The sequence below is a fragment of the Pristiophorus japonicus genome, chromosome 7, assembly GCF_044704955.1.
Source record: "Pristiophorus japonicus isolate sPriJap1 chromosome 7, sPriJap1.hap1, whole genome shotgun sequence".
In the NCBI taxonomy this organism is placed as follows: Eukaryota; Metazoa; Chordata; class Chondrichthyes; family Pristiophoridae; genus Pristiophorus; species Pristiophorus japonicus.
In genome coordinates, this window is record NC_091983.1 from 153018657 (window position 1) to 153042724 (window position 24068).

The window sequence follows — 24068 nt, forward strand, 5'->3', positions numbered from 1 at the left end:
AAAACCCGAGTTACACCTATTCCAAGAAGGCTTAGCATTTAATGGGGTGTTTAACAGTGAGATTAGCATGGAAAAGCCTACATTTTCATCAGTTCCAGTGATTTCGCTGATCGCTGGCAAAGGGGGGATCCACACCGTAACATGTGTCGGAGCAGTGAATGACTGACCGAAACTTCAGGATTTTTATGTTTATCTGCATGCGCTAAATCCTGAAGTTGCAGTTAGTTTTAAAGAGGTAATGATGGCAGATGCTGACAGTTCGCCATTATTAACTACCCCAAAATCTGGTCCATTATTTTATGCAAGGTATGCACTCGTTATACTTTCACTTTGTTTATTTATGTAAAACAAAATCAATTAAAATAATTTACATTTAAAACTCCAATGTCCCTGAATTTGCTGTCGCAGCGAGCTCTGTGGCGAAAATATTAGCTTTCTTAACCTTAATTTGATTGTTGTGCTGTCAAAAAGTGATTCTTAGTGTACAACTGCAGTGATGTCATCAAGCTGTCTAAGCAGCCAATCATACTGAAGAATTCTCACAGACAGCAAACCAGGAAATTAAAAGCAGCTTTTATCATTTATTTTTTAAAAATATACAGAGAGCAAAATAAAGATTGGGGCATACGCATAAGGTTAAGGTTGAAGCTAAAATATGACAAACTTAAAAAAAATATTTTTTTATTATTTTAAAAATCTAGTAATTTTTATCATAAGGGAGAAATTTGATATTCCAAAAATATAAAATTAGTTTTTCAGTGCCGGACCAGTTATTCAGCAGTCAATATTCCATTAAAACCCCACTTTTATACCTCTTTCAACAAGGCTTAACTTTTTATGAGGTATTTAACAGTAATATTAGAATGGGAAAGGGGAAATTTTCATCAGTTCAATTGATTTCACTGATTGTCAGCTATGAGGAGTTCCACAGCACAGCCTGTGGCAGAGCAGGGAAATATTGACTGCAACTTCAGGATTTCCGTGATTTCCCGAGATTGGGAGGGGAGGCCATGGACTGATATAAACACAAAGATAAGAATGTAAATCAATGAGAATAAGCTGATGGGCGAGCAGTAGTTGTTACAAATAATGTCTCATGGCAGCCTCAGTATTGGCTTGATCTTTATAAGCAGGTTGAACCTCCCTTATCCAGAACCCTCGGGATCTGGCCTGTTCTGGATAAGGGATTTTTCCGGACAAGGGGTGGTCATGTTAAATTGGATGGTACAGGTACTGAGCAATGGGATATTGGGGCTGGCTGGCTTGGGGCTGCAGAGAGATCATGAGGGTGGGTGGGAGGGCGGTGGATTGCGGTGTCAGGCCAACGATTGCGGGAGTTGGCAGCGAGGAAGAACTTCACTTTGTTCAATTTATTGATGGAATTCTGTGCATGCGCAACCTGGTGGCCGGGAGTGGTTCAGGACAAGGGGTGGTTCCAGATAAGAGTTCTGGATAAGGGAGGTTCAACCTGTATAAGCCCTCTGATCCTTTCTATGGTGTCTAATTGGTATGCCTATTGTTCATTGGCTCAAATACCATTGCTATGTATTACTCTAATTGCAGGAAGAAGAACCTAAACCATATAAACAATGAATGGATCTCAGATACCATGCTGGGCCTGGAAAAATAGATCTGATTGGATAAACGAGACCTGTACTACTGCACATCATTATCAAATGATTGATGTAATAGAAACTATCCTTGTTCCTTCTTTTATTGGCATTATCTGTTCAACAGGATTGGTGGGAAATATTCTCATCCTATTTATCATCATCAGGTACAGAAAAACAAAAATGAAAGGATCTGAAAGATTAATTGAGCTGCTGGTATGCACAGTTGTTAAAGAAATATATGGAATTAATGAATGTTAGTGTTTAGATTTTATTTTAACCATGACAATGCTTTGTCTTCACTCGTGAGCCTTTAGAGATATGCCACAATAACAGAATTCTATTGTTGCTGTTTGGGGCTGTATACTGATATTCACATTGTTCTGCTGTCAAGGAGTACAAAGGTCAGAACAAGATTTATGTTCAGGCTTTCCAAGGAAATTAAATAAGATGGCTTTAAACATATTGAACATGTCTGTGTTGGCACCTTCATTCAGGTTATTAAATGAGCAAGTGTCCCTCTGAGTTTTAGACAGCATAATGTATGGCAGTGCATGAGACATTTATCATATCTGTTGGGGAGGATTGTCAGTTTTGTAGCCTACATTTTTATGCACATGCAATTTGAGCAATTACACTGATATGTCTTGTGTCAGAAAAGCCTATTATAGGTTATTAATTCCCTGTGTAACATTGATTAAATTGCCGTATTTAATTATGTTACCCTTTCTAGTACAATGAGCAAACATCTATGTCAAACGTTGCTAATATATTCTGCCTATTAGTATTGCGAAAAGAGCCTCCAAATTTCATAAAGAAGTGAAATGTCCAGCAATGACCTCTCTCCCTGCCCCTGCACCGTTACTTGTGGAGTACCTCAAGTATATAATTCTTGGCGCTACCTATTCCTCATCTATATGCTGCCCCTCTGTGATATCATCCACAGACATTGCATCAGGTTCCACATGTAATCTTTTTAGTACAATGAACAAATGTATATATCAAAATTTGCCAATATATTCTGCCTATTTGCGCAGTGAAAAAAGCCTCTAAATTTCATAAAGTAGTAAATTCTTTGAATTATAAGAAAAATATTCTTAAGCAATCTGATAATCTGACTTGCATCTGCATTCTATGTTTAAATAGCTTTACTACCAACATTACTAACTTTACAGCAACAGCAAAAATTGTGCATTTATATCCTGCCTCTAACATTGAAAATGGCCCAAGGTGCTTCACAGAGGCATAAGGAAAACTGATGTCAAACTAAAGGCGTTATTAAAAAGGGAGACCAATTTTTGGTCAAAGAGGTGGGTTTTAAATTGACCTTTCAGGAGAAGACATTGTAAGAAGTTTACTCTCCTCCACCTTCTCAAAAAAAAACACCCTCGACCCCTCTCTCCTTGCAAACAATCTCCGCCCCACCCCACACCATCTCCAAACACACTTTCCTCTGCAAAGTCCTTAATCATGTCGCCTCCTAAATCTGTGCCCACCTTTCCCCCAACTCCATGCTTAAAACTCTCCAATCAGGTTTCTGCGTCCACCACAGCACTGACATGCCCTCATCAAAGTCACATGTGACATTCTTGTGACTGTGGTGCATGATCCTTTCTCATCTTCTTAATCTCTCGCAATCTTTGACCTGTTCTACCATACCATCCTCCTCCAATGCCTCTCCTCTGTCATCCAGCACAGTAGGACTGACCTTGCTTGGTTCCACTCTTAACCATACAATCATAACCAGAGAATGTCCAACAATGGCTTCTCTCCCTGCCCCTGCACTGTTACTTCTAGAGTACCCCAGGAGGCAATATAGAGGCAGTGGATAGAGAGAGAGAGAGAGAGAGAGATGGAGAAGCATTAGAGTTTGATGTCTAGAGTGTACATATGCAATCTGATGCTACATATCCTTGGCCCCCTCCTATTCCTCACCTATGTTCTGCCCCCGGCAACATCATCTACAGGCATGGCATCAGGTTGCACCTGTACGCTATCGACACCAAGCTCTAATGCTCCACCATCCCTCTCGACCTCTACACTGCCTCTATATTGTCAGCCTGCTTGGCCGACATCTAGTCCTGGGAGGGCTGCAATTTCCTTCAGTTAAACATCGGAAAGACCAAAGCCATTATCTATGGCCCCCAGCACAAACTCTGTTCCCTTCCAACCGATTCCAAATCTTCCCCAGCCACTATCTCAGGCGAAACCAGATTGTTCACAATTTCGGGGTTCTATTTGATCCTGAGCTGAGCTTTGACTCCATATCCTCTCCACCACCAAGAAGACTATTTCTACCTCTGAAACATCACCTGACTCCACCTCTGCCTCAGCCTATTCACTGCTGAACCCCTCATACATGCTATTGTCACCTCCAGATTTGCCTATTCCAATGCTTTCCTGGTCGACCTCCCTTCCTCACCCTCTATAAACTTCATCTAATCCAAAACTCTACCAGCCGTATCCTAATCCACGCCATTGTGCTCAACCATCACCCCCATGTTCATTAACAGGCATTGTCTCCAGGTCGACTGATTCTCATCATGGTTCAAACCCATTCATGGCCTTGCCCCTCCCTATCTCTGTAACCTCCTCCAGTTCAACAACCCTCCTCTATTAGACAAACTAACTTTTGATGAATTTAAATAATCTAAAATCGAGAGTTTAAATGTCTGATAACATGAGGAAATCGTGAAAGTGAATTAAATCCTATCTAAATAGAAGTAGGGAAATAATTAAACCGAAACTACAAAAGGCTTTTGGGCAGCAAAGCCGGTGACACAAAAAGGACCCGTTTTCAAACTCGAACAAATGAAAGTTTCTTTCAAAGTTTGTATCCGTTCAGACACGAAACATGCCTCATTGTTATGGGCTGTAGTATAAACCTAGCTCAACATTAGTACAATTTTTTCATCCCCCCCTCCCCTTACGCTGTGCAACAGGCTTCCTGCACCTGCTTTCGCCAGACATAAACATTTTCAGGGTAATTAAAGTAGGTGGGCAATTAGCCCAACTTAACACCAGCACATTGATTTGCATGAGGAGGTGAAACGTGCAGCGAAGTCTACGTTTAGTCTGAACTTGACAGATCGCAAGTTGGGGATTTAGCACATGCGCGAGATCACCAACTTGCAATCAATTTCAAAGACGGTATGACAGTATGATTTCAGAGCCATTGAATGAACAGCAGGAAATCCTGTTAGTGGTGGTGAATGGCAGGAAAATGGCAAACTGCATCCTGCCTGATTTTCCTCCCCTTTTAGTGCGCTCTGCCAGTCGGTCGCCCAAAAGTCAAAATAGACCCTCTGGTATGGAGTCATACCTGTCGGGAGCATGTGCCAGAAACTCAGGAATGCAGAGTGCCCAGTTTTCTGACAATTACCTTAAATGGTTGGAAATTCATGCACCGTGTACACCCAAATTTCCAATGTACACTTTTGGTAGGTGAGTCGACCGATCAGGAATGTAAATCAGAAAATTACCCCATAAATTACTACCCATTAGTGTATACTTAGCAAGTGTACTGGCTCTAATGCAGATTTCATTTACCCCTTGTATCAGGAATGAATCAAGACCTGAGTAAATATCCCTTTGTAAATTAACAGGGTGATTAGTTATTATTGAGCAATACATATTATTCACGGTAGTAAAAATATTATCTGTGATATTACAGCCCCATTATTTGAATAAGTCCAACACTGAACAAAATTAAGTGCCTCTGGTAATGACAAACAATGTACTAGGCAATAAAACAATGCTGATTACATTAAATTTGGGTTTGTTTCAGATCAGTGGGGAAGACCATCCCAGATATTTATATTTGTAATCTGGCAGTCGCAGATTTGGTTCATATTATTGGAATGCCATTCCTGATTCATCAGTGGGCACGAGGAGGAGAGTGGGTGTTTGGCAGTACTCTCTGCACCATTATCACATCGCTGGACAGTTGCAACCAGTTTGCCTGTTGTGCAATTATGACAGCTATGAGCCTGGACAGGTAAGCAAGAGCGCAACGTTGTTATTTTAACAAATCTTTAAAATAATCTAAAAGAACAACTGATCTTCATAGTATGCTTACATAATGTGGGCGGTAAAAGACAGTCACATGCAATTGAATAGAGGCAACCCGATTTGGTCTCACTCCTGGAGATTTGGCAGGGTCGGACGTGCATCACTCAAATGACTGAAAAACCCACATCACAAAATTCCCCCACCATCTCTAACTCTCACATAAAATCAACTGCAATATTCCAGATATTTCTGTCAGCTAATCAAATATAACAGTATCCCTCAGGATACAAATACAAGAACAAGACTATGGGACCAAACTTGGGGACTCACCACCCGCTGCTGCCCGCTGCCACTGAGTTTTCCCCACGCTGGCGGGAAGGGAAGACCACTGGGGACCGCCCGCTGATGTCCGCTGGCACACAACGTGCGTAAGTGTCCTCCCGCCTGTCGAGCCGCCAGTTTGGTCTGGGCGGGAGTCCGCTGCAACAGGGGAAAGGACCATCACGTGGAGGCAGGTCTAACCTCAACGGTAAGTAAGAAGACCTGCAAAAAAAGGTTAATATACTTCTTTTCTTTATTTTTTTTCCAGCGATTTAGGTGGATAGGGTCCCTGAAGGTTTTCCAGTTTTTTTTTATTTATTGGAAGTTTTAATTTTTATCTGTTCCCCTCACCCTGGGCCCGACTCAGTCCTCGGCGGTACTTTGACGAGGATTTGCCGCCGAGATTGGGAGCTCCCGTCCGCTGCCACCCAGATTCAGGGCATAAGTTGCTTTTTTTTGCCGCCAGGCGGTCTTTCCAAGAAACTTCCACCCAAAGTACCGTCAGGATCTCAGCGGTCCTTTGGGCGGCACTTGGCGGAATTTAGCTTCCACCAGGTTCGTGGCCTATTTCCTTCAGATGTGCTTTTATCATGCCTCTGCAAGAAGCATAACGCAGGGTGTAAGAAGAATTGATCAATAAGGAGTTCCTGATTCAAAATACGATTACTTGTTAATATAGCACCAGGGAGAAAATAAAAAGGAAGAAACTAACATTTATTTTTAGCCTGTAAAAGAAAGACTTACATTTATATAGTGCCTTTCATGATCACCAGAAGTCTTAAAGCGTTTTACAGCCAATTAAGTACTTTTGGAATATAGTCACTTTTGTAATGTGGGAAACGCGGCAGTTAATTTTCACACAGCAAGCTCCCACAAACAGCAATGTGATAATGACCAGATAATTTGTTTTTGTTATGTTGATTGAGGGATAAATATTGGCTAAGACACTGGGATAACTCCCCTGCTTTTCTTCGAAATAGTGTCATGGGATCCTTTACATCCACCGGAGAGAGCAAATAGGGCCTCAGTTAACATCTCATCCGAAAGACAGCACCTCTGACAGTGCAGCACTCCCTCTGCACTGCCCTGGTGTGTCAGCCTGGATTTTATGTGCTCAAGTCCCTGGAGTGAGATTTGAACCCACAAATTTCCGACTCAGAGACGCGTGTACTGCTCACTGAGCCACCTCTGACACTATAGTATTTGATCCGACCTGCGAGAGAACAGCATTGGCATGCGGGGATATAAGTAAGAGAGCAGCCCCAGGATCCAGTGTGGTGTCCCCCCCGACCTGCGAGAGAACAGCATCGGCAGGCGGGGCTTTAAGTAGGAGAGCCTAGCCACTGCAGGGAGCGGTGCGAGCTGACCGGGAAGTGCGGCCACTTCTAGAAGGGCGACTGGACTGACGTCACTGGAGTCCAGGCAGCCCATTGGAGCAGCGTTCGAGCCCAGCAGAGGGCTGAGAGTCGGGCCCATTGGAGTGGCGTCTGAGCCCCACGTGGTCCAGAGAGTCGGGCCCATTGGAGCAACGTCCGAGCCCAGCGGGAACCGGAGGGTCGGGCCAGCGGGGTGCTGAGAGTCGGGCTCATTGGAGCGGTATCCGAGCCAAGCGGGAGCCTGAGGGTCGGGCCCAGCAGGGCACTGAGAGTAGGGCTCAGCAGGTGCGGAGATCGAGCCCAGTGGGGGGCTTAGAGTCATGCGCAGCAGGTGTGGCGTCCGAGCCCAGCAGGGGACGGCGTTAGATACCCAGCGAGGGGAAGCGTTTGAACCCAGCGAGGGGTGGCATTTGAGCTCAGTGAGGGGTGACATTCAAGCCCAGCGAGGGGTGTTCGAGCCCAGTGAGGGGCGATGCTTGAGCCCAGCGAGGGGCGGGTGAGCTCAGTGAGGGGCGACATTTGAGCCCAGTGAGGGGCGGCATTCAACCCAGCGAGGGACGGTTGAGCCCAGCGAGGGGCGACATTTGAGCCCAGTGAGGGGCGGCGTTCAACCCAGCGAGGGACGGTTGAGCCCAGCGAGAGACGGTTGAGCCCAGCGAGGGACGGTTGAGCTCAGTGAGGGGCGACATTTGAGCCCAGTGAGGGGCGGCGTTCAACCCAGCGAGGGACGGATGAGCCCAGCGAGGGGCGACATTTGAGCCCAGTGAGGGACGGTTGAGCCCAGTGAGGGACGGTTGAGCCCAGCGAGGGGCGGTTGAGCCCAGCGAGGTGAGGTGTTCAAGCCCAGCGAAAGGCATCGTTCGAGCCTAGTGAGAGGTGGCGTTTGAGCCCAATGGGGGGCAGATGTCGAGCCCAACGAGGGGCGGCGCAGCATTTAACAGCGGCGAGGCCATGGCCCAGGAGCGGTAGAGCATATTTAACATCAGAGAGGTTGTGGCTCAGGAGCGGCGCTTCATTTAACAGCAATGGGGTCGGGGCTCAGGGGAGGCACAACAGAGCTTGGTCTCCAGTCGTCTTGGTTAATCCTAGCGGTCCGAGGGTCTAGTGAGAAGGAGGAACTGAAGGATATCCTTATTAGGTGGAAAATTGCGTTCAGGAAATTGATGGGATTGAAGGCCGATAAATCCCCGGGGCCTGATAGTCTGCATCCCAGAGTACTTAAGGAAGTGGCCCTAGAAATAGTGGATGCATTGGTGATCATTTTCCAATAGTCTATTGACTATGGATCAGTTCCTATGGACTGGAGGGTAGCTAACATAACACCAATTTTAAAAAAGGAGGGAGAGAGAAAATGGGTAATTATAGATTGGTTAGGCTGACATCAGTAGTGCGGAAAATGTTGGAATCAGTTATTAAAGATGAAATAACAGCGCATTTGGAAAGCAGTAACAGGATTGGTCCAAGTCAGCCTGGATTTATGAAAGGGAAATCATGATTGACAAATCTTCTGAAATTTTTTGAGGATGTAACTAGTAGAGTAGACAAGGGAGAACTAGTGGATGTGGTATATTTGGACTTTGAAAAGGCTTTTGACAACGTCCCACACAAGAGATTGGTGTGCAAAATTTAAGCACATGGTATCGGGGGTAATGTATTGACATGGATAGACAACTAGTTGGCAGACAGGAACCAGAGAGTCAGGATAAACGGGTCGTTTTCAGAATGGCAGGCAGTGACTAGTGAGGTGCCGCAGGGCTCAGTGTTGGGACTCCAACTATTTACAATATACATTAATGATTTTGATGAAGGAATTGAGTGTAATATCTTCAAGTTTGCAGATGACACTAAACTGGACGGCAGTGTGAGCTGTGAAGAGGATGCTAAGAGGCTGCAAGGTGACTTGGACAGGTTAGGTGAGTGGGCAAATGCATGGCAGATGCAGTATAATGTGGATAAATGTGAGGTTATCCACTTTGGTGGCAAAAACATGAAGGCAGAATATTATCTGAATGGCGGCAGATTAGGAAAAGGGGAGGTGCAAAGAGACCTGGGTGTCATGGTACATTAGTCATTGAAAGTTGGCATGCAGTTAAAGCAGGCGGTGAAGAAGGCAAATGGTATGTTGGCCTTCATAGCTAGGGGTTTTGAGTATAGGAGCAGGGAGGTCTCATTGCAGTTGTACAGGGCCTTGGTGAGGCCTCACCTGGAATATTGTGTTCAGTTTTGGTCTCCTAATCTGAGGAAGGATGTTCTTGCTATTGAGGGAGTGCAGCGAAGGTTCACCAGACTGATTCCCGGGGTGGCTGGACTGACATATGAGGAGAGACTGGATCAACTGGGCCTTTATTCACTGGAGTTTAGAAGGATGAGAGGGGATCTCATAGAAACATGTAAAATTCTGACGGGACTGGACAGGTTAGATACAGGAAGAATGTTGCTGATGTTGGGGAAGTCCAGAACCAGGGGACACAGTCTAAGGATAAGGGGTAAGCCATTTAGGACTGAGATGAGGAGAAACTTCTTTACTCAGAGAGTTGTTAACCTGAATTCCCTACCACAGAGAGTTGTTGATGCCAGTTCATTGGATATATTCAAGAGGGAGTTAGATGTGGCCCTTACGGCTAAAAGGATCAAGAGGTATGGAGAGAAAGCAGGAAAAGGGTACTAAGGTGAATAATCAGCCATGCTCTTAATGAATGGTGGTGCAGGCTCAAAGGGCCGAATGGCCTATTCCTGCACCTATTTTCTATGTTTCTATATTTCTAAACCGGCACTGAAGTTCGTGGGTGTCGCTGAATTCGCCATGCCCAGTCGCTAACCCCTTTGTGCTAATTTGTGTCCTATTAGTGCCCTGTTACTGCACCCAGACGCTAACGGGAGATGCTAAGCAGCTTAATTTCTCTCCCGTACTCTCTCCTATCATGGTCAATCCCACTGGAATGGCTTCCATCTTTACTCCCTCAATTACGTACAACTGGTTTAGCCAACCATCATCAGATCTGGCTGGAGCACATCAAGCACTATCGGGCCTCACTCGCCTCTGCCAAAACTGCTCACTGCTCCAGAATCATCCTGGAGAGCAAGGATGACCCTGGCTTCTTTTCTGCCCTACCAACCATCCCTTTTAACACCCCCATCCCTGTCCCTTCAACCGCCATCTCCAACAACAAGGACGAGGAGCTTGTGGACATTTTTGTCACTAAGATTGATCCCATTCGACTGCCTCTGCTCTGCTTCTACACGTCTGATTGCCACCAAGCCAAACCTTTCTCCAGGCAACTCCTTGCCCTGACAGAACCCGTGGCCTCGATATGGCCTCAGTATTAAACCTCCCATACTGGGCAGGAAAAACTCAGGGGAGGACTTAAACCCTAAAAAATGGGGAACACATCCCCATCCTGTCGAATTTGCACCTATTCCCGTTTTTACGGCAAATGTTAGGCAGGCATGCAAGTATCCCATCTTGGAGAGGTGAGGCACTTCATTAACATTTTTAAAACAAGCTCCCACAGTGCACTTGGGAGCTTGATCTAAATTTAACTCTGCCGGCTGGGTTTCCCAGAGCTTGGGAAAACCGGCAACAAAATGTTATATACAGATATTAATACTGAGACAGCACTAACCAAAGGCGCACATTCCAAGAACATAAGAACATAAGAAATAGGAGCAGAAGTAGGCCATTTGGCCCCTTAAGCCTGCTGCACCATTCAATAATATCATGACTAATCTGATCTTGGCCTCAACTCCACTTTCCTGCCCACTCCCCATAACCTTTGACTCCCTTATCACTCAAAAATCTGTCTATCTCCACCTTAAATATATTTAATGACCCAGCCTCCACAGCTCCGTGGGGAAGAGAATTCCAAAGATTCACGACTCTCAGAGAAGAAATTCCTCCTTATTTCCATTTTAAATGGTGATCCTCCCTTATTCTGAAATTATGTCACCTAGTTCTAGATTCCTCTACGAGGGAAAACATCATCTCTGCATCTAGCCTGTCGAGGCCCCTCAGAATCTTATACGTTTCAATAAGATCACCTATCATTCTTCTAAACTCCAATGAGTAGAGGCCCAACCTGCTCAACCTTTCTTCATAAGACAACCCCTTCATCCCAGGAATCAACCTCGTGAACCTTCTCTGAACTGCCTCCAATGCAAGTATATCCTTCCTTAAATAAGAGACCAAAACTGTACGCAGTATTCCAGGTGTGGTCTCATCAATGCTCTGTACAGTTGTAGCAGGACTTCCCTACTTTTAATACTGCATCCCCCTTGTAATAAAGGCCAACATTCCATTTGCCTTCCTAATTACTTGCTGTACCTGCATGCTAACTTTTTGTGTTTCATGTACAAGGACACCCAGATCCCTCTGTACCTCAGCATTTTGTAATCTCTCCCCATTTCAATAATAATTTGCTTTTTTGTTTTTCCTACCAAAGTGGATAACCTCACATTTTCCCATTATTATACTCCGTCTGCCAAATTTTTGCCATAATAAGAAATGGCACCAGATTTTTGCCACACTTAGCCTAACTATATCCCTTTTCAGATTATTTTGTATCCTCAACACAATTTACTTTCCCACCTATCTTTGTATCATCAGCAAATTTGGCTACAATACACTCAGTCCCTTCATCCAAGTCATTAATATAGATTGTTAATAGTTGAGGCTCCAGCACTGATCCCTGTGGCACCACACTAGTTACAGTTTGCCAACCTTAAAATGACCCATTTATCCCAACTCTCGGTTTTCTGTTAGTTAGCCAAAATTCTGTCCATGCTAATATATTACCCCAAACCTGTGAGCTCTTATTTTGCACAGTAACCTTTTATGTGGCACCTTATCGAATGCCTTCTGGAAATCCAAATATACGACATCTGCTAGTTCCCCTTTATCCACCCTGCTCGATACATCCTCAAAGAACTCCAACAAATTTGTCAAACATGATTTCCCTTTCATAAAACCATGCTGACTCTGCTTGACTGCATTATGATTTTCTAAATGTCCTGCTACCACTTCCTTAATAATATCCCTATGATCTTTCTGCATTATCTGTTTTCATCCTTCTCAACTTCACTGCAGGATTTGACATGCTCAAGCACACCATTCTCCTTCAGTGCCTTTCCTCCATTGTCCACTTGGTTCCATTCTTATCTATCCAGTTGTAACCAGAAAATGCTTCTTTCCCATCCCTGCACTGTTACCTCCGGGCTCTGCAAGGATCTATCCTTGCCAACCTTCTCTACCTCATCTGCATGCTGCATTTTGGTGATATCATCCACTGACATGAGGGTCAGCTTCCACATAAACGCTGATGACACACTGTTTGCATGCCTGACACAAGACTCCCAAAGCAAGCGCTCTATTCGGAACTCCTACACGGTAAGCGAGCCCCAGGTGGGCAGAGGAAACGTTTCAAGTACATCCTTAAAGCTTCCTTGATAAAATGCAACATCCCCACTGATACCTGGGAATCCTGGGCCAAAGACCGCCCTAAGTGGAGGAAGAGCATCCGGGAGGGCGCTGAGCACCTCGAGTCTCGTCATCCAGAGCATGCAGAAAACAAGCGCAGGCAGCAGAAGGAGCATGCGGCAAACCAGACTGCCCACCCACCCTTTCCTTCAACGACTGTCTGTCCCAACTGTGACAGAGACTGTAATTCCCATATTGGACTGTTCAGTCACCTAAGAACTCACTTTTAGAGTGGAAGCAAGTCTTCCTCAATTTTGAGGAATTGCCTATGATGATGCTACCTCTCCTGTACCACTCTTGACCCCTCCACAGCCTCTGTGCTGTCAGACAACTTGTCTGACATTTAGTCAGGGACAAGCCGTAATTTCCTCTAGTTAAACATTGGGAAGATTAAAGCCATCATCTTCGGCCAATGCAGCAAATTCTATACCCTCACACGAATTTAATCTCCCGCTCCAGCCATTGTCCCAAGCTGAATCAGACTGTTCACAATCTCAGGGCCCTATTCAACCTGTAGCTGACCTTCTGACCCCAGGCCCTCTTCCAGGTCCGTAACTTCACCGCCTCTGATAATATGTTAACTTGAATTTTCTTGGAAGTGTGTCAGGGTGTTACTCGTGCCCTCTGGTGTGACCGCCCCCCCTCCCCCCACCCACCCCCCACTCTGATCCTAGCCAATTTTCCAAGATCATGCTGGTTAAAATATTCACAGCAGATTCACATCACTATTAGCACTCTCTTTTGAAAGCTAACTTCTTGGGTCTCGAAGAGGACAATAGCTATGGCTCTCACCATGGACATTAGCCGATCATGCTGGTACATTATGTGAGGCCGTGCACCACCAGTGGGGCTTTGCCTACAGTTAGCACATATTATCTAATCCAGTAGTTGAAAATTCATGTGCGGTGAGCCCTTAACTACTTGATATTTTCTGGCAGCACAGGACCGTGCAAAATGTACTTTCATATGTTGTTATTACACCACTTTAGTGCCATTTACAGTTTTAATATAAAATTGTTGAGTCATTCAATGTGAACTAATGTCACAGTTTGCACTGGCAATTATTTCGTCATTGTGCTTCTGCTTCAAGCTTTGAGACATTTTCTGCATTATCGGTGCTATATAAGTGCAACTTGTTGTTGGCTTATGGTGCTTAGTGAGAAAGAATAAGCTAGGATTTTATAATGGGGATATAAAGGATGCAATATTAGGAATTTTTAGGTGTTGCTGGTTTACATTTCTATTTCCTTGTGAATAGTTTCATTTTAATATCCATTTACTGTGAAGATTCCTGTCAATAATGCTTTATGCATCATGACACGTACAGAACTTGAACCATTCTGAGGAATTATTGATGATTATCTAAATGCTCATAAGTGTACACAGGATTTGTTTTTTTTTGCTTATCCTCTTCCTCTCCTGAAAAAAGTACTAATAATGATACATTTTCCAAATTTGCTCGCCTGACACTGTTTTGTGTATATGTCAGGCAGTGGAGGACACTATGTCCCACAGGATATTCCATGCATTAAAATAAAATTAATAGACAGAAAATCATGCAGGGCCTGCTGATCTCCATGCCAGAATTCCTGATGTGTTCTCTCAGGACACAAATCTCTGCACTGGAAATAATGATTGATAAAATCTAGGGAGTGATTTTAATCCTGCCCACCAGGCACAATCTGTGCAGGTGGACAGTTAAAATCACCACCGGAAAGCTGCCAGGATCCCGCCATCCGAGATTTTAACCTGGTCTCCTGAGCAGACGGCAAGAACTCCCACTCAAAGCTGGCAGGATCCTTCTTTAGATATGCATGTCAGGTCCTGATGATGGTATCTGACTACAATTTTAAGTCTGTGTAGGGAGACTGCCGCAGAGGTTTGCAGGATGTAGAAACGAAAAATCAAGGGGAAGAGCCGTAACTGATGGCTCCTGGCAGCTGGGAGCAGACTCACCACCCCCACTATTGACAGCAGACGTACTACACATGCAGACAAGAGACAAGAGAGAATTTACATAATAACAGAAACTTATATACATTGGGCCCAAATTTCCCGAACCTCTTTTTCTGGCGCCTTCACGAGCTGCGCCGCTTTTGTCCGCCTCCAAGCACGCCGAAAAAAGACCTCCGGATTTTGGCCACTCCCCAGCCTCTCCTCCATCGTGGCGCAGCGTGGTCCAATGGATTGGGGGCGGAGCCAGGTCCCGGTGTTGAAAACAGTGCCAGGACCTCTGCACATGTGCACTAAAGTCTGTGCATATGTGCAGTAGCTCCTGGCAGGCCGTTTCTGCAAACGCGCGCTGCAGGCTGTGGGAGGGGCCGAAGTACGATGTCCCTAGCCCTGGCCGAATGGGCTCCCTCATCAGCGGCCCGCTGTGTTCCCTAAGGTAGGACTTCTATTTTTTATTTGTTATTTACTGATTGATTTTGGTGCTTTAGGTACAGGGTTCCTTCTATTTTTTTATGTGATATTATTGATTACTTATTACTTTGGTCTTGGTGCTATAGGGGCAAGGTTCCTTCTATTTTTGTATGTGTTATTTATTGATTGCTTATTACTTTGGTCTTGGTGCTTTAGGTGCAGAGTTCCTTCTATCCTATTTGTTAATTAATTGCTTATTACTTTTTGTGCTTTGTTTGGTGCTTGGTGGTGCTTTAAATGTAGTTACTTGCGCCGATTCCTTAACTGTAATTAAGGTCTTTCTATCCAAACAAAAGTGGACACATACACTGTCCTCAGTTAGTTTAGTACAACTTTTTCTGGCCAAATTGGCATAAATGGTGTAAGTGGCTGGGAATGTCCCTTTTTGAAAAAAAAACTGACCTAACAAAAAACCTAACTAACTCACTTACACTGGCACAAATTAAATGGCCATATTTGCAACTAAAAAGATAGACGAGAAAAATCAAGTTACACCAAAAAAAACGGTGCAACTCATGGGGAAATTTGAACCCAAAGGAATTATAAAACATAGTAATTAGCATTGTTCTGAAAACAAATTATATTGAAGACCGCAGATGTCACTGCAGACTCCACTGTTCCACACACACAAAGAGACAGTTTATTCATAGTCTGTTAGTCTGTTTCAATTATATATTTAGTTCATGAGCTATTGATTTGCTTTTCAATTGATTAAAATTAGATGTCAGTTTCTTGAGAATACAGCTTAATGGTATTGATCGAAGATGAGTGGTTCAATGAAGGTAATTATTAAGGGATCAGACTGTTTTTTCCTCTTTACATATATGTTTTTTATTAAGTATTTCCACATCAAGAGTCGTGTATAAAAAGGACTGCCCTCTTACTCAAAAGACTATTTGATATATAGAGGAAAAACTCAAGTAAGTTGAACTCAATATTTACGGGGTAAAAACAAAATCTCTAATTTTGAAAATCTGATGTAAAAGCAGAAATGCTACAGTGAGAAGCAGGTTGATCAACATCTGAAGGACAAAGATATGTTTCAAGTATACTTTTGCATCAGAGGGGTAATCTCCAGACTTTGCAATTCCTATAGAGAGCCGTGCCATTGGAAAGGATATATCAGAAATTCAAGCAAGGTGGTTTGGAAAGTCATGCACAGCACTTGCCAGAATTTTCAACATGCGCTTCCAGTGGGTGAGGCTCCCAGTCGAGTGCAGAGTCAGATGGTTACTCGAAACTTTAACCTATTTTTCTCTTTTAATCTACTACTGCTAGGCAGTCACTCATGACGAGGATGACGCTCTTCACACCAAAAAAGATGGGCTCACAGGTGTTACAATGAGTTGCATCTTAAAGGGGTGGAAGATGCCTGTGCATGGATTTTTTTAGCGTGTGGTGACTGTTGCACACCAGCCACCACACGGGCTTGACAGAGCTAGGTCTTGGTCCAGTGGCGAGGATGACTAAGACGACTAGAGACCAAGCTCTGTTGCACCTCCCCTGGGCCACGACCACGCCGATATTAAATGCCGCGCTGCCCATCGCTGGTCTCGACCTCCGCCCCCCGCTGGGCGCGACCTCCGACCCCCGCTGGGCTCGAACGCCGTACCTCGCTGGACGCAAATGCCACCCATCGCTGGGCTCGACCTCTGCCCCCCGCTCGGCTCGAATATTTCCCCCTATTGAGCTCGAATGCCGTCCATCGCTTGCCTCGATTTTTGCCCCCCGCTGGGCTCCAATGTCGTACCTGCTGGGCCCGGATCTAGCTGCTATGTGTTTCTAATAATTTATGTGAAACTATGAACATTTGTGTGCTTAATATCACTTTTCCCTGTGCAATTTGTGTATCAAAATAAAACAGCCCGCTCTTTTAACACTTTCAGCACTGAACATTCACACTAAATACTTGTACATCAACTGAAAAAAATTATTTTTCTCCACATTGTTAATGCTGAATATTATGAGGTAAATGTAAGGTGTTACAAGTAGCAATAGCGTATTGTAATCTACATCTTTCTCAGAGTGAGTTTGAACAATTTGATTTAAATCCCTATCATTCTTTGGAATGTCACATTCTCCTCACAGGATTTTATTCAGTTTTCCATCAACTCAAAAATTGCCCTCAACATGCCCGCACAAGCTTTCAGCTCCTGATCATGACCATCTTCTATTTCTCTCAGGGAAAACTATTCCAACCGACTTAACTGACATATTCTTACTCTGCTATTGATCCTTAAATCATTCCCCATCAAATCAAATATTACTCCCCACTTGACAAACCAACTTCCCTTCTGCAACTGACTCCTTTTCTCAATCTTGCCGAGTCCCATCATTACTCTGGAACCTTAGTCATTTTCCAGTCCAAGCATAACTCAATAATCCTACTCAATCATGCCATCTTTTGTATGAGACATTGGCCGGGATTTTGCAGTCAGCAGCGAAATGATGGAACCTGGCACTGACCTTGAAGAAAGCTGCCCATAAAGATCTAGCAGTCTCTGTGGCATCGATTTCAACTCGCCCAACATTAATTTGAATCTGACGCCAAATGTTAGCAACAGTTTGATCATCAAGCTGGCTAAGCAACCAATCACATTGAAGAATTCTCACAGACAGCAAATCAGGAAGTAAAATGCACTGATTTTCTTTCACTTTTTAATCATTTTATAGTGAGCAATATGAAGATTGGGACATACACATGGGATTAAGGTGGAAGCTGAAATATCATAAACAAACTTTTTTTTCAAAAACAATTATATTAAAAACCAGGGCATTTTTTAATCATAATAGAAAAATTTGACATTCCACAAATATGAAATCAGTTTTTCTGGGCCAGAACAGTTGATCAGCAGTAATTATGATTCATTACGCCAGTAAAAACCCAGCTAATTCAACAAGGCTTAACTTTTTCGGGGGTCGGTGGGGGGGGGGGGGGGGGGTGGAGTTGGTGGGGGGTTTAAGAGCGATATTCCAGTGAAAAAGGAATGTTTTTGTAAGTTCAGTGATTTCCCCGGCTCCAGGAAATGACTGACAGCAACTTCTAAATTTCCGCATTTAACTGCACATGTGCATGCTCCAGAAGTTGCTGTCAGATTCACAGTTGTAAAGACGGCGAAAGCTGACCATTTCGCAGCCTAAGGTCAGATCAGCCATGATCTTATTAAATGGCGGAGCAGGCTTTAGGGGCCAACTGGCCTACTTCTGCTCCTATTTCTTATGTTCTTATGTTCTTATTACAACCACAAATTCTGGGTAATTAAACTGAGGCCGCCCTCTCAGATGAATGTAAAAGATCCCATAGCACAATTCAAAGAAGAGCTGGGGAGTTCTCCTGACATTCTGACCAATATTTATCCATCAATCAACCTCACTAAATTGCAGATTGTCTGGTTATTATTTTATTGTTGTCTGCCGGAGCTTCCTGTGTATGGATTGGTTGCCACTTTTCCCCGAATTATAACAGTGACTACACTTCAAAAGTACTTGATTGGCTTTAAAGCTTTTTGGAACATCCTGAGGTTTTGAAGAGTGCTATATAAATCTATGATTCCTGTGATGAGTTCATAATATAACAGGTTAGGATCTATAACAAAGCTCCTGACAATCATCTCCAATTTACACCAGTGCTGGGTCACCACACCAGTCGTTTAGGTGATCAGGCTCGAATGAATGTAAGAGACCAGGGATGGAAAGGGATAATCGTGGATTCTGGCAGCTAAGCTGAAGTGAATTCATCAAATTTGTGAGTGTAGTAATAAACTAGAGCGGAGATGAAGAAACATTTTTTTATGCAGCGAGTTGTTATGATCTGAAATGCACTACCTGAAAGGGTAGTGAAAGCAGATTCATAAGTAACTTTCAAAAGGGAATCGGATACATATCCAAGGGGAAAAATTTGCAGGGCTATGGGAAAGAACACAGGGAGTGGGACTAATTGGATAGCTCTTTCAAAGAGCTGGCCCCAGCACAATGGGCCAAATGGCCTCCTTCTGTGCTGTGTGATTCTAAGTCTCATTCTTTCAGTCTTATTAAATTTTACAGACCCTGACTTCTCCAAATTTAACTTTACCCTAGTTAACTCTTGGTGCAGCATTTACCGACAACATAGTCTCAATAGTAGTGGTAGGAGTGTAAAACCACACATATTTGTATACCTTTTATATAATTTATAAACAAAGCTCCTATAAGCTGATATAAAAAGTGATTGCTCTGTAAAAAAAGTCTAACAGTTTTTGAAACTCTGCTCGAAATTTGGTCCATAGGTACATGGCTCTTGTTCATCCATTTCGTCTGACAAGCTTCAGAACCAGGTCAAAAACCATTAAAATCAATCTGTGCCTTTGGGCTATTTCACTTGTATTGGTTCTTCCTGTCTGGATGCATGTGAAAGTCATTACATTTAAGGATGGCTTGGAAAGCTGTGCTTTCGATCTGACTTCACCCCAGGATATACTTTGGTAAGTGTATTTTAAAATAAAACTCCTAAGTGCTTTAGAACGAAAGTGGTTAATGCACATTTTTCTTTCAATCACTATTGGGTTTACATTATCTTAACTTTCAGAATGTGTAATCATTACTATCCAGAAGTATTTATTATTTATTTTTGAATTGAAAATTACATAGAACTTACAGCACAGAAACAAACCATTCAGACCAACTGGTCTACACCAGTGTTTGTGCTCCAAACGAGCCTCCTCCCACCTTACTTCATCTAACCCTATCAACATATCTTTCTTTTTCTTTCTCCCTTGTGTGTTTTTATTTAGCCTCCCTTTAAATGTATCTAAACTATTCGCCACAACTACTCCCTGTGATAGCAGATTCCACATTCTAACCACTCTCTAGGCAAAGAAGTTAATGTAGAAGCTCAATTTATTCAGTAAGGAATTAGATAGCATTTTAATAAGAGTACATCAAATACTATGTGAGGAAACAAACCTGTCACAACTTTTCAAATACCCACAGATTTTATCTTTCTTGCTTCTGAAATGTGAACTGTGGGCCATATGTTTAAACACAGCATTAAACTTTCACTAAACTAAGTATGTCATTTTTCACTGATGATTTTAACAATTTTCAAAGATCATACTTTCAGCATGACATTGATTTATATTTTTAAATAATGCTCTATAGAATTCATCTCATTTAAGCTCCGAGAGTGTGACATTATTATTTGGATGGAACAATAGACATATAATGAAATTAAGGTCCACATTTTAAACATGTAAACATTGTGGCATTTGAACAACAGAAAAATAAGGTGAAGAGATGGCGAGAGATCTGCTTTGGAGCCAAACCAACCCTAAAGAGACCTCATTTGTCTCCTCTTCAAGATACTTATGAGTTGGTTAATAGAAAACTGACAAACATGGATGTAAGCACTTGCATGGCAGACAACAAATACCAGGAACTCTTCCTAAATGATGTGATAAATCATCTATGAAATCTATGAATGAATTGTCAGCAAACTTCTGACCGTAGCATGGATACACACTGGACCCAAAATATAATTGTTCTCTTCGTTGAAGGTGGAGAATTTTAGTAGCAATTGCTAGCCTTTCTCAGTAAAGTGCAAGTAGACTCCAACATTAGCATTGCAGCAGAACAGTTTCCATTTCACTGCAATGCTAAAGTTAAGTGAAGAGTCTGAACAGAGATCAAGTTCCCCTACTGAAATGTCCTTAAATATGCATCACTGTGACATCATCATGGACCGTGTGCAACCTTAACGTGCAAATTGGTTTCCATATAACTCAAAGAGTGAATCACTCTCAGTTCATCTTGTGCAATATAACACGTCCCAAAGAAAGTGCAAGTTAGGGAAAAATATTACAAGCATTTTTAAACCCCCTGCCCCATTCTATGTAAGCATATAGCTAACGTGGTTCACTGCTGATTATATAACTGTAGCCACATTCTTAAGGACAGTCATACTTTGTGAATTGTTTTTTCTGTCAAAGGTTGTTTCAATTTGTCTTTATGTGCTGTTGACTCAAAAAAAAGGTGAAAACCAAACACAGTTCAGTAGTTTTGTTAATTTATCATTGATTACTGCATTTCATCCACACAGCAAATCAGTGCTGCCATTTTGGGCATTGTTTAATGAATGGTTTTATTTGATGGCCACAATTACCAATAAGCAAAACAATTGGATAATAAGGCAATATTTTTATCAATCATTAGAAAATCCAGATTAGTGTTCAAGCGCTGATCAATGATGAGCCAAAATTAACATATATTCTCTCTGATCCTTCCACAGGTATACACTGTATCACACCTTAACTTCTTTCTTCTTTCCTTTACCACTGATACTGATTTGCTACATATTGATTCTATGTTACACATGGAATATCTATCAGGAAAACAAGAGAACTGGAAGGTAAATCAGTTATAATCATATATGTTATACTCAGAATAAGTAAATGAACAAAGGTGAGCTGATTTTTTACATGGGATTATATAGAACTACGTAGGTTATACAGCACAGAAACAGACCATTTGGCCCAACCAGTCCATGCCGGCGTTAATGCTCCACTTGAGCCTCCTCCCATCTTTCCTCATCGAACTCTGTCAGCATAATCCTCTATTCCCTTCTCCCTCATATGCTTATCAAGCCCCATTTCCCCCCTTAAATGAATCTATACTATTTGCTTCAACCACTCTCTGTGGTAGCAAGTTCCACATTCTCACTGCTCTTTAGGTAAAGAAGTTTTTTCTGAATTCACTATTTGATTTCTTTGATCTTATATTAATGGCCCGAGTTTTGCTCTTCCCCTCAAGTGGAAACACTTTCTCTGTATCTACTTTATCAAAATGTCATAATTTTAAAGACCTCCATTAGGTTACCCCTCAGCCTTCTCTTTTCAAGAGAAAAGAGACCCAGCCTGTTCATCTTTTCCTGATAAGTATAACCTCACAGTTCTGGTATCATCCTTGTAAATAATTTTTGCACCCTCTCCAGTGCCTCTATATCCTTTTTATAATATGGCGACTAACACTGTGCACAGTACTCCAAGTGCAATCTAATCAATGTTCATACAAGTTTAGCATAACTTCTCTACTTTTCAGTTCTATCTCTCTAGAAATAGATCCTAGAGCCTGGTTTGCTTTTTTATGGCATTATTAACCGTCATTGCTACTTTTAGTGATTTGAGTATTTGTACTCCAAGATCCCTTTGTTCCTCTACCCCATTTAGATTCTTATTTTCCAAGTAACATGTGACCTCCTTATTTTTCTTACCAAAATGTAATGCCTCAGATTTATCTGTGCTGAAATTCATTTGCCAATTATATGCCCATTCTGCAAATGTATTCATATCTTCTTGTAATTTGTTGCAGTCTTCCTCAGTATTGACTATCTCCCTCCCACTGCCGCCCCCACCCCTCCCCCTCGCCCATCCCCCTGCCTCCCCCCCCACCCCACTCAATTCGGTGCCATCTGCAAATTAAAAAATTGTGCTTTTGATTCGATAGTCTAAATCATTAATATAAATTGTGAACAACATTGGTCCCAGCAACGATCCTTGTGGGACCCCACTTTCTACCTTCTGCCACTATGAATAGCTACCCTTTACCCCCACTCTCTGCATTCTGTCTTGAAACCAGCTATCTGTCCATTCTGTTACTTATCCCCTGATTCCACATTCTCTAACATTATTCATTAGTCTATTATATGGTACCTTATCAAAGGCCCTTTGGAAATGTAGATAAATTACATCTACTGCATTATCATTGTCTACTCTCTCTGTTACCTCTTCAACGAATTCAATGAAGTTGGTCAAGCAAGACTTTTCCTTTTGAAGTCCATGCTATATATGTAAACTTGTATTTACTCTGTACAGCCACTAGAGGGCTCATCCCGTGGAGTCCCAAGGGATCCTATAATCCCTTGGGAGCACAGGTATTTAAGGAGGCCTCACAGGTTGGCGAGGCACTCTGGAGACCTGCAAATAAAAGACTAAGGTCACACGTTACTTTGAGCTCACAGTGTTCAGTTTGACTCTTTCTCCATACATAACAACTGGTGACAAGATACAGATAGTGAACCCAAAGATGCAGAAAACAGTAGGCATTCTGGAGAAATTCTCGGAGGGAGATGATTGGGAAACTTTTGTGGAGCAACTCGACCAATACTTTGTGGCCAATGAGCTAGATGGGGAAGAGAATGCTGCCAAATGAAGGGCGATCCTCCTCACTGTCTGTGGGGCACCAACGTATGACCTCATGAAGAATCTGCTCACTCCAGCGAAACCCACAGAGAAATCATATGATGAATTATGCACACTGGTCCGAGAGCATTTGAACCCAAAGGAAAGCATCCTGATGGTGAGGTACCAGTTCTACACCTACAAAAGGTCTGAAGGTCAGGAAGTGGAGAGTTATGTCGCTGAGCCGAGATGCCTTGCAGGACATTGCGAATTTGAAGGACATTTGGAGTACATGCTCAGAGACTTTTTCAGACTTGGCATTGGCCATGAAACCATACTTCGCAAACGTTTGTCTGCAGAGGCCCCAACGTTGAGTAAGGCCATAGCGATAGCCCAGGCGTTCATTGCCACCAGTGACAATACAAAGCAAATCTCTCAGCACACAAGTGATGCTACAAATACTGTGAACAAAGTGATGTTGTTTTTGAATCATAACCTACAGGGCAGGTCACACATGCTTGCAGCTGCATGTCCGCAGATGTCTCAGAGTCCACCATCAAGGGTGATGAATGCAAGGCCATTAACACCTTGTTGGCACTGCTGGGATGATCATTGTTTCCATTCATGCCGATTCAAAGGATACATTTGCAAGGGCTCTGGAACAATGGGGCACCTCCAATGTATGCGTAGGCGAGCTGCAAAC

General features: G+C 42.9%; 1 protein-coding gene across 1 annotated transcript in view; it reads left to right on the top strand.

Moving 5' to 3' along the window:
* Positions 1–1589: 1589 nt before the first annotated feature.
* The window catches only part of mchr2a (melanin concentrating hormone receptor 2a), a 48792-nt gene continuing 26313 nt past the window's right edge, over positions 1590–24068 (top strand). Inside the window, exons 1-4 of the mRNA XM_070884490.1 lie at positions 1590–1777; positions 5398–5607; positions 19481–19675; positions 21478–21597. Coding sequence (XP_070740591.1) covers positions 1590–1777; positions 5398–5607; positions 19481–19675; positions 21478–21597 — 713 coding nt within the window. The remainder of the gene's footprint in view (positions 1778–5397; positions 5608–19480; positions 19676–21477; positions 21598–24068) is intronic.